General features: G+C 40.9%; 1 protein-coding gene across 1 annotated transcript; it reads left to right on the forward strand.

Moving 5' to 3' along the window:
* Nucleotides 1–3,119: 3,119 nt before the first annotated feature.
* On the forward strand, nt 3,120–8,495 carry LOC137855986 (uncharacterized). Its single transcript, XM_068680746.1, has 2 exons — nt 3,120–7,809; nt 8,029–8,495. The coding sequence occupies exon 1, from the start codon at nt 6,766–6,768 to the stop codon at nt 7,693–7,695; it is 930 nt and encodes a 309-aa protein (XP_068536847.1). The 5' UTR covers nt 3,120–6,765; the 3' UTR covers nt 7,696–7,809; nt 8,029–8,495.
* The last annotated feature ends 3,795 nt before the right edge of the window (nt 8,496–12,290 follow it).

Raw genomic sequence — 12,290 nt, forward strand, 5'->3', positions numbered from 1 at the left:
AAACTATAAAAGAGAATGAAGCGCATAAAATCTGACCCCAAGCAGGAAAATTGAAGGAATCGGTTTACCAACTTCAGAAAATGTAAGGCACACATTTCCAAATATGTAAGATAATGTTCTAAAGTGATAGTGATTGATCTCTACTAGAGTAGAAAAGAATTAATCATTGTGTATTTGGGGAGCATGAAACAATCCTTATGATTAAAAAAAAAAACAAAAAACAAAAAACAAACAAACAAAAAAACTTATGTCTAAACTAGAGTTGTAAAGATATATAAGAGATGTTCTCAAAATTGGGTAGGTTCGTCATTTAAATTCCCTTTTAGCTCAACCTTTCAAAGAGTTCTAAGAAAATTTCATTAATAATATACAGTGACATCTGAATGCAAGTGAACTTCCAACAGTAGTGACACATTATGAAACTAAACATCTATTTAAGGTGAAATCATTTATATCTTCTTATAAGAATAATCACATAAAGTTCTTACATTAATCTATTCTAAATTAATGTCTTTCAGAGGGGAAAACCCACTGAAGAAGTTTAGCATTGTTGACAGTAGTTGACATGCAGGTATGATTGATGTCTACCTTTCCTTCAAGGATGAATGGAAAGCTGGCAAATGCCACATGTACATAATTCTTGGAATTTTAAGCCAAATTGCTTTTCAGACATCATACTTGACATTTCCTCCTCATACTTCAAATTATTCCTTGGTACAAGTTGCATGTTTATATAATGTGTTTTGCTGTACAGTCTGGTTTGATCACATCTCCTTTAGGCTTTCTTCAGGCAGCTGAAGTTATAAATAGGCCAAAAGCACTGCCTGTAGTAGAGATGAAATAGAGATTAACTCTGTCAAAAAAAAAAAAAAAAAAAAAAAAAAAAAAAAAGCCCAGGAAAAGCTGAGACCTTTATATTGAGCCATTAGCAGAACACTGAACTTTTATTCCACTTACTCTAAACTGCCACCCAGGCTTCTACTGCTTGCCTCTATTAAGAGGCAGCAAACATAATGAAGGATAACTTCAGCCCTTCTGATATGTTTTTATGAAGTTAAACTAACAAAACCAGAGGAAGGAATTTTGGAGAGCTCATTGGCATACAGATGGCCCTACTACAGTGACCTAATAAGGTTCCAGAGGATATAGCCTGTGTGAGCTCAGGAGCACAGATCGATTTGTGGACATGAAAGATGCCAGTGGAGGCTTTAGTTGGTGTCTCCTGTGACACAGCTGTGCTCCTGACTCTGGTTTGTCATGCACGATGCCTGTTCCTGAATAAGATAACCTGATCTATGCTTCAGGGCTTCCTTCTATTTCAGCTTTTGTTTCATCGAAACAGGAAAAAACAGTTTATAAGTTTACGGGTCAGATATTCATTCCCAGGAGACATACACAAAGCCTAAGGGAACAAGTGAGCAATACTTGCTGTTGCAATTCAGGTCTGCAACCACAAATCCTAAGAATCTGTGTTGTAGGAATGCTGTGAGATAAAGTCTAGCTATGGAGTAGAAAACTAGAAACTGCAGAGATATCTAATGATCAAAGAGATGATTGTTTGCTTAAACACTTAAGCATAGCACATTGATTTGCACTTTGCCATATTCAAGCATAACTAAAACAGATAAAATCCTGAGTAAAGAAGGTGGAACTCCAGATATCGATCCCCAGACACATATTGACAAGTGTGAGTTAAAATGTAAATATAAACAGAGCCATGAGTTTCACCTTAAGTAAAACCCTCAGGCATGCTGAGGAAATTTGAACCGTGAAGATTTGCCTACAGGCAAAACAGTTTACTGAAACTGTAGCATGCCAGTTAAAAAGATAGGGATGTAGGGGTAAATGTAAAACATTCAGTTTAACAGCCTTGGCTCTGTGTTTCACTTCTTCACAAAAATAAATCCAGAAACATGACGCAGCTATCTGGCTCTGTTAAGGTTCGCAGCTGTACATGTATGTCCTGCAGCCCCTGAGAGGGAATTGTCAAAAAATCTTGAAATGGATACAGGTTCTTCTGTTCAAAAACTAGGAAGAGAAGCACACCAGTGCTTCACGAGTTATCCGTCATAAGACCAAGATGCTTTGCACCAACTTGTTCTGCAGTAATGAAGTTTAGTGTTAGAGGTGAGTTTTTCGTTAGAAATTCTGAACCTACAGCTTACTCTGAATCATTTTGCTGAATCAAATGGCTGTATCACCTCCTCTAGGATTTTTTGATATTATATTCACAGAACTGAGCATGATGCAAGCTCTCTGATTTCCAATCCAGGAGTCATGCCTTCAACTTAGATACAGTAACTTGATATTAAGAATACAAAAGGAGAGAGAACCAAGTTGTTCATTCAATACTCTATCAACTATTAGAATTTCCACAAGCTGATTGATGCATTGAACTCCCGTTCCTTTTGAGGGCAATTTTGCTTGTTAAGTGCTGGTAGGATTGCTCCCTATCCTAGATTCTGCATGCTAACTGTTAAATGCAGGAGGAAAAGTGTCACAGAGAACAGGGGTCTGAAGCTCTATCATGTCACACATGTTGATAAAATCCTGCTCAAATCAAGTTGGAAAAAAAACCTGCCCAAAGCTACAGTTATCATTAAAACTAAATCTAAGTTAACATTGAGTGCTATTAACTTCCATTGCAGTGTTAGCAAAGAAGCCCCCTGATGGGAAGCTGACACACAGTTTTAGCTATTATTACCATCTTGTTTCTCAGAACTAGATGAACACTTTAAAGATTGAACCTCTTACCGTATCCTTTCCATGTTTCGTTACCATACTTTAGTCGTAGCACATGAGCATACCTACACAAATGAAAGCAGGTCTATGCAACTCTGCTCATCACTTCAGCTTACAATAAGTCTTTCATTTTCATCTAGGACTCTGTCATAAATCGCTTACAAAAGTAGTAAGCCACCTATGGGACGTCCCAAAAGAAGCATCAGACAATAGCACAACATACACGAGGCTCTCTATACCCCCCACTTTGGACTTGGAAAAAAGAAAAAAAAAAAAAAGAAAAAAAAAAAAAGAAAAAAAAAAAAAAAAGAGCCATCTCACTTTTCAAAGCATTCAAACCACCAATAAACAAATGAAATAGCAAGAAGATGTGAGGAATGTTTTAACAATTCCAATTCGTGTCCATAAATTCGTGTCCATAAATAAATAAGTCTGTAATAATGTAATAATTGCAATAATTCTGTTTGAATCCTGCCTGCCTCTGGGCCCTGCACTGGCAATTTAATTCTTGAACCACAGATGCAGTGTGCTCCGGTCTCCCCCTCATTCCAGTCAGTTTATCACGTCTTCAGAAAACACTCCTTAAATTTATGAACCTGTTTGCTTTTGTTATTCCTGACTTCTAGTTCTAACAGTTACAGTTTTTCTTTTCTGTCTTCTCTGTCGAGATTGATTTAACACTGCTATAGATGTTATGTAGATGACTGTGAATAGCTGGGAAAGAATGTTTTAATTGCTTGTGAATCGCCAACCTGTTTGGGAGTTTCAGAACAACTGATAATAACCGGTGACTGCTGGTGACTGTTATGGGATCCTTGGTATCTGGCCAGGGGGGGCCAAGAGATTAAGAGGAAGAAAGAAGAAGCTGAAGGACGGTTGGGAGACAAGACCTGCGGAGAGTGTACAGAGAGTGTTCCATAAACTTGGAATAGTGCCGAGTAAGTACAAAGGGTGAGAGGAAGACTACGAGCCTTCAGCATGAAAGACCCCTAGAGACCCCCAGAGGAGACTGATGCGCATGCTCCAGTAGGAGGAACTGGACCCCGGAAGCTAATTATAATAATCTACTTTTTTAGAAGTAGTAATGAATATGTATTAGTCTAGGTGCATAAAAATCAGCTGCTTGATGTAACTGGTGTGCGTCCTGGTGGAGCGGAGACTCCCGGTGCACCCAGCGCTGTTTGCTTACCTCTATTCCTTTATATTCTTTTAATAAATCCTATTTTTTTATTTAATCCTAATTTGAATCCTGAGCCATTTATAACAATTTGGGGGCTCGTCCGGGATAGTTATAGTTCCTGAATTCTGATTTAATCGAGGAGAGGCGCCCCACCGTTTGGTGGCTCCTGTTTGAGTCAGATCGGGACTAATGCCATCCTGAACCTGAATAAAGGTAAGCAAAGAATTTGATTTTTTTTGAGCTCCCTTGTTGCCGGCTGTTTTTTGCCCGTAATTCTGCGCGCGAAGATCCGGACGAAGACGACAGAGTCGTTTGGATACCGTTCGGTTGGATTCCGGTGTCCGGGATCAAACCGGACGAAGACGACAGTCGTTTGGATACCGTCTGGTTCGATCCCAGACGAAGACGCTGGTGGATACCGTCCGATTGGAGTCTGGACAGTCTGGACGAAGACGACTGATTTGTAAGATACCGTCCGGTTGGGTAAGGGTACGGTTGCCATTTTTTGTGTGTGTGAGTGTAACTGAGACTTCTAAAGTCAGCGTGGAGGTCTTTTTGTTTTCTCACTGGTTCTAATCTCCTGTCGGGGGGGCTGGGCTGGTGAGAAGAGGGATACGTGGGTGGGTGATAGGTCCTAAACCCCCTGCAAGACACTCTCACTGGGCAGCCAAGGGCTGTGGGAATTGCCACTAGTAAAATTCCCGGATGGGTCAGATAAAATCGAAGACCAAGGACCAGAAAGGGAGCAAATTACCAGATATATGACCAAAAAGTCCATTATGAATAATGATTAGAAATTGGAACAATAGGGGCCCCAGAAAATTAAAGAGTAAATTAAAAATGATCCAGTATTTTATGACAGAATGACCAAAAGAACCCTTAAGACCCCCTGTATTTTGATCCATGGAGGACGGGGTCTGTCAGGCTTTGAACATTAATAGTAGAATACCTGTGGATCTGGAAAAGAGCAAGCTGAAACATTGGAATTAGAAATTAGAGAGCAATTGATTAAGAATGAATATGTGCTACATTTGTGCCTGTGCTGCACTTATACCACCAGATAACAGGAGCCTCTCGGGCCCCGAGAACCAGATTAAAAACCTCATGGTTCAGAGTTTAACCAAGGGGTCTAAAATAAGGAGGACTGTTCACAAAGGGACAGGTTATGCATATGTATAGGAATGTTTATGTATATGTAACTCTTTACTAAAGCAATTTGTCACGTTAGGCCTGCACGACTTTGGGGGGACTACCCGCCCCATGCTGCACGGAACTGAGTAAACATACCTACTTTACAATCTTACTGATTGTGGAGTCAGCTTTCTGAGAGTCATTTTGGTGAGCCAGGCAGGAGACACTCTGCTCGGCTGCGGGATCAGCTGCAGCGCGGACGCCCCTAGGTGCACCCTGAGCGTTTTGCTCGGAGGGGACTCCACTCTCAGCTGCTCACCGCAGGAGCAAAGATCTCCTGAAACCGCAGACAAACGGTATGTTTTCAGCTGCTGGAGGGATACTAACTGGAGTGTTAATAATTGTATGTGTTTTTATGTATGTATTTTGTGTTGAAAGTATTTGTGTAAGTGTAAGGGTTTGAAACAAAGTGTTACAAGTCACTTCATGAAGAACACAGTCAGAGACAATACTTATTTGGTTGGTTATCATTCTAAATTATATTCCTGTGGTATGAATGAGATGTGCTGGAGGCCTCCGTGTGCGAGTGTGCTGTGTGAGTGAGACGCAGCGTTGCTGCAAAGCGAGTGCAGAGTTCCGATCCGTTGTTCCTTACTCTCCGCAAGGGAGTGGGCAGAGACGAACGAAGTGCTTGACAGACTGAAAAGAAGTGCTGTTTTATCCAAGTTTTGAGTGGTGGTGCCTAATATATGGGCCCGGTGTATCTTGTGTATCTTGTGTATCCTATTTTTGCTCTTAAATGTTTTGACTGTGACAAGAAAAAGGCAGGAGCATGATATGACATGCTTCCTGCAACATATGAGGCCCGCACAGGCCGAGACCGGAGCGGCACCGAGAGACCGGAGCGGCGCTGGGAGGCCTGAGACACTACGGAGGGACTACCGCTGGACGGAGAGAGCCCTGAGAGACGCTGCAGAGCCACGGACGGCTCTGAGAGACACAGAATAGACCTGACAGAAGCTGCAAAACGCGGGGAAATTGAAGTAATTGCAGAACATCCGAGATCGAGTTGCTACGGGAGACCAGAGGCGTCAGTGGACACCGGTAGCTGACCCTCACCGTGAGGCGAGTTGGCACAGAGCAGAGGGACGGACATCAGGACCCTGCAGCCTGTCTGACATAACCATGGAGGCAGCGGCAGCAGCGGCTGTGCTGCTTCACTCTAGCATTCTTTTTATAAAAGGTTTATCTTGCAATATAAAAAAGACTATTCGTCCCCAGATCGGTGTTATAACTATTACTAATGACGACTTAGCTCTATTGCAGGGCAGGAGTGCAGAGACGCAGATTACACTGCCAAATGACCACCGGCAGGCTCTTTCACAAACCTAAGGTTGAAGCTGGCACTGCCTGCAGCCGTATAGCAGACGTTACACTCTCTTTCCTAACTAGTAATCATGTGTCTTATCCATTTGTGGTGAATGGCCAGTGACAAAAAGAAAAGGGGGGAGACAAAGACAGAAACGGTACAAGGAGGATGCCACTGACACTAACAGCATGGGTAATAGGAGTAGTATAAGTGACACAGGTGACGGTGCAGGGCGCTCTGCCTGCTGCTCGCCTTCACCTGACTGTGCACTGCTGCCAACGGTGCTAGAGTAAAATGTGAAGACTGCTCAGATGGCAGTGATGAGAGTGCTTGTGTGAAGAAGATGTGTACTGAATCTGACTTTGTATGCATAGATATCAATAAAGTGTGTAACCAGCAGAGAGACTGCAAGGACTGGGGTGATGAGCCCCTGAAGGAATGCAACATAAATGAATGTGACTGTCCAGCTGGGTTTGACTTTGTAGAAAAGAGAAACTGTGGAATTGATGAATGTCGAAACCCTGGTATCTGTAGTCAAATCTGTATCAACCTGAAAGGTGGCTACAAATGTGAACGTAGCCGTGGCTATCAGATGAATCCTGCTACAGGAACTGGGAAAGGGCCATACTGGTACAAAAACACAAATAACACCTGTGATTACAATGACGCTGCTAAGCAGGGTTTAGGGGTTCATAACATGGAGACAAGGGGTAACAACTACAGTGTTTGGAACAATTGTACAGCTTTGGCCTTACCTCCTGATGTTTTTCTGATTTGTGGGGATAGGGCCTGGCAAGGTATCGCTGCAAATGCTATCAGATGTCCATGTTACTTAGATAAACTCATTGTATTTGCTTCTAGCTTGTTGCAGTTGCATGAAATCACCAGACATAAATGGGCATTGCTTGCACTGGATAGCAATGATAATGTTGAATTGTGTGGGGTTGCAGCTAGAGCGGCATTGACAATTTTAGTGCTTGGAGTGGCATCTGCGGCCGCACGTAACAACTTAGAAAAATTGGTATGCTGGGCCAAGAAGCAAGCCTATGCCATGACAGAGATACTTGAGGAGATGTTACCAGATCAAAATAGTCTGCGACATGCGCTCTTACAGGATCAAGCTGCTATTGACTTTTTGCTTTTGGCTCAAGGGCATGGGTGTGAGGGACTGTACCTTGTTTTACTGACTACTGAAACAGCTGTGAGAACTGCAGAAAGGGACCCATGCATCCAGAGTAAAAGGACCAATAAATACCAAAACTTGGAGGGTTGAGTCCGCTCCTGGGGAACTGAAATTAAAACTAAAAAGAACTAATATTCCGGAAATAGGGCATGCTTTACATGAAACACCAGAAGAAGGGGACAAGCAAGCCCGCAATGAAGAAAGGTGAGAAGGCAAGACCGGGGCAGGATTCTCCACTGCGGTGTGTATAGTCTACCGAGGGAGGCAACCCCTATGGGTATTGACTGCCGAGTGTGAGGGCCTCTACCGGACTTCTCCCGCACTGAAATCAAGCTGTCCCAGAGAAAGAAACAAATGAGCAAACGGAAAATGTATGTATATAGTAAGAATTTTGTTGTTTTTTTTTTAACCTATTGTAATTAGTTTTCCAGGAGCTGAATCACTCTCGAAAGCCGAACAGTGACACGAGTTTAAACAGATTCTGGAGGTGGATCCAACCCCAAGGCATTTCTCACACCTTTACGATACTCGCTGGACGACGCAGAAGGATGTTATACTTCCTGGTACTATTCTTACAAGGGCAATTGAGCCATGGAAATAATTTTTTTATTTTGGGGGAGGAAGTGGCTAAGGCTTTTAATCTTAGCAATTGCTGGGTTTGTGGAGGACCAGGAGAAGCTGAAAGTTGGCCTTGGGTAGCTGGCCCAGTCGAACCTAAGTGGTGGGTTAGTAATTTGAGTGAGGTTCATGATGGAACACAGTTCTGGAAAGAGGAGGAGGACCCGTGGCAATTGCATTCATCAAGAAAAGGTATATATTGTTTAAACCGAACAGGAACAGTAAAAGTAGGAGAAAGCATTTGTAAATGGACTCTGTCCCCTGGATATGAATGTACTGAATGTGGACCTATAAACTGTACAGCAAGTAAAGGGAAATGGAATACCACACATGTCCAGTGTGCTAAAAAACGGGACTTGGCTGAGATGCTCATCTAAGGAATTTTTTGGGCCTGGGTGTAAAGCCATGGCAAGAGCACAATCAAAAGGACAATTTGACGTTCAAATTTTGAGTTGTCAGCGTGATAACACCACCAGTGAACAGCATGTGGTAAAAGTCTACCGCTGGAGGTGGCAAAATGAGAATGGGACACAAGTTTCTTTTAAACATTTCTGGTCAGCTCGTAATATGACAAATCGTGAAGGAGAAATTAGTTGTAATTGTGAGTGGGAATCTAGTGCGGGGGCTTGGAAGTGTATGTATACAAGCATTAATGAGGCAAACATTGTAACGGGGCCTCTTGGTAATGAGAACACCTTGTATTTTCATGCCCCAAGGAATAAAAAGGAGTGGGACGGTCCTTTTCCAAATGGGGTGTGGGCTTTAAAAGGACATTATTGGGTATGTGGCAAACGGGCCTACAAAAGGCTACCAAAAGATTGGTCAGGAGTATGTTACGTGGGATACATAAGACCTTTATTCTTTTTATTATCTCAAATACAAGGGAATCACTTGGGAATAAAATTATATGATGATATTGATATTGATAGGGAGAAACGATACATTGATACCTCTTTAGCCGGAGGTAGTGCTCAAAAATGGAGAGAAAACGAATGGCCTCCTGAAAGAATCATACAGTATTATGGACCAGCTACATGGAATCCAAATGAGGTAATATCTGGAGCTCGAGAACCTATTTATAATTTGAATCGCATAATTAGGTTACAAGCAGTTCTCGAATTAATAACTAATCAAACAGCAACAGCTCTGGATCTCTTAGCTGACCAATCTACCCAGATGAGGAATGCTATTTTCCAACATAGAATGGTCTTAGACTATTTACTAGCAGAAGAAGGGGGTGTGTGTGGTAAACTAAATTATTCTAATTGTTGCTTACGAATTGACGATAATGGAAAAGTAGTTAAAAAGATAACCAAGGAAATTAGAAAATTAGCCCACGTCCCAACACAAACCTGGAAGGATATGGAATGGGATTTATTTTCATGGCTGCCTGGTGGACCATGGGTTAGAAGAATGTTATTTTTTTTGTTATGTGGTGTAATGACGTTATTATTTGTACCTTGTATGATACCTTGTTTTACATTATTAATACGCCGGGTGATAAATAGTACATTGGTAATAACTTCATTAAGAAAGGAAGGGAATATGTCAATTATGATGCTTAAGGATTGGAGAACAAACCGAGAACAAACTGATGAAATCCAATTATTAATAACAGAAGAGACACGAATTGGGGATATTAAAAAGAAGATAAGGGATTGTGAGGAATGTTTTAACAATTCCAATTCGTGTCCATAAATTCGTGTCCATAAATAAATAAGTCTGTAATAATGTAATAATTGCAATAATTCTGTTTGAATCCTGCCTGCCTCTGGGCCCTGCACTGGCAATTTAATTCTTGAACCACAGATGCAGTGTGCTCCGGTCTCCCCCTCATTCCAGTCAGTTTATCACGTCTTCAGAAAACACTCCTTAAATTTATGAACCTGTTTGCTTTTGTTATTCCTGACTTCTAGTTCTAACAGTTACAGTTTTTCTTTTCTGTCTTCTCTGTCGAGATTGATTTAACACTGCTATAGATGTTATGTAGATGACTGTGAATAGCTGGGAAAGAATGTTTTAATTGCTTGTGAATCGCCAACCTGTTTGGGAGTTTCAGAACAACTGATAATAACCGGTGACTGCTGGTGACTGTTATGGGATCCTTGGTATCTGGCCAGGGGGGGCCAAGAGATTAAGAGGAAGAAAGAAGAAGCTGAAGGACGGTTGGGAGACAAGACCTGCGGAGAGTGTACAGAGAGTGTTCCATAAACTTGGAATAGTGCCGAGTAAGTACAAAGGGTGAGAGGAAGACTACGAGCCTTCAGCATGAAAGACCCCTAGAGACCCCCAGAGGAGACTGATGCGCATGCTCCAGTAGGAGGAACTGGACCCCGGAAGCTAATTATAATAATCTACTTTTTTAGAAGTAGTAATGAATATGTATTAGTCTAGGTGCATAAAAATCAGCTGCTTGATGTAACTGGTGTGCGTCCTGGTGGAGCGGAGACTCCCGGTGCACCCAGCGCTGTTTGCTTACCTCTATTCCTTTATATTCTTTTAATAAATCCTATTTTTTTATTTAATCCTAATTTGAATCCTGAGCCATTTATAACAAAGAGAATTGCTGCCAACTGGTATATAGTTTATAAAACAGCCATTCTTGTCTTTAAAAAATTAAACTAGGTCAAACAAACATCATCTAAATTTGTTTAATAACCAAGCTCAAAATTCACTCTCAACATTGACTCTCTCAGTGTCTGAGGACTATATTATGCATTATGTACACATCAGCTTCTATCAATAAACAGTAATGATTTCAACAGCACAGTCATATGGAAGACTTTCGAGTTCTAATTCTTTTTAAAAAGGCAAAATAACATTTTTCTTTTACAGGAGCTATAGACAGGTGATATTTATTAATTCATCCATATATGAAATGTATGATTACCTTTTTTTCCCCTCTGAAAGCAAAGCCATTTCAGAAATAAGATTACTATTAAAAATATTTGCCTGCATTTTTCATGGAAGTTAAAATGGATTACAGAGAGATGGGTTTGGACCTATTTTGAATTACACATGTTGAATTTTTAATATATGGAAATCTCAGCATTTGCTCTCTGTGGGAAAACTTGGCTGATCAGTTATCCAATAGCTATTTCCTTGCCCTGGAACAAAACCGAAGGCATTTATTCAGTTTTTATTTTTTCTTTATTTAGGCAGACTTGCTGGCTTCAGTGGGAGTTTAGCAGTGCAAGATCTGGAAATAAAAATTGAATGAAGACATTAACATCTGTTCACCTGGAAGAAGTATCTGCATTTTTCTTGGCTTACTTTATACCCAGGGCTGAATAAAGCATGCAATAGCATGGTTACTCACAGAATATTGTCAATTTGATCATTTTGCACAATCCTGTGGAGAGATTAAGAATAGGGGAGATACCTGCTTTTCTGAACTCTACATTGAAATTCCATCTTCAAATAGTAGCAGTCAAGCAGAGCTTCAACTGCATAAAATGGGACTGCACAAACGCTTCTGGCATACTCAAAAACCTCTTTGTTATACTGCAGAGACAAAATTCTGTAATGGGAACTATAAATTAATCTCTATACAATGCTTAGTCTACTACTAATACCATGTCATGACTGTTTTGTGCTGAGTGCACTGCTTTTGCCCCCGTTTCTCCTGTCTTCCTGTAACTCTATAAAAAAAAATGTAGGCTTTGGCTCTTTGTCTCTTGTACCACAGCTTCCATTGTTTTCAGTTCTCATGAGAACACTTTGGACTAGTGTTTTGAAGAGACATATGGTACAGGTGTTCTGTGAATCCTTTTAAACTAAATGTGTATTTACATCAGTTTCTTGTTATGCTAAGACAGTATGATGACTTCTTGTCCTTAATCTGTGTTCTTTAGGAAAAAAACTTTAGCTTTACATGCTCCATCCTACCAGTCTCTGCTCTGTATGTTCCAGTTTCTTTCTTCTCATCGGAACGAGCTTTGTGATGCACTTCTCCTAAATTGACAAACGAAACGTCATGACTTTAAACCTCCCAAGAATAATTTGATGTTTTTTGTTTGCTTTAAGATACATCAGAGGATGTCAGTGTCACTTGAGATATTTCATTG

This window comes from Anas acuta, chromosome 4, assembly GCF_963932015.1.
Source record: "Anas acuta chromosome 4, bAnaAcu1.1, whole genome shotgun sequence".
NCBI classification, from domain to species: Eukaryota; Metazoa; Chordata; class Aves; order Anseriformes; family Anatidae; genus Anas; species Anas acuta.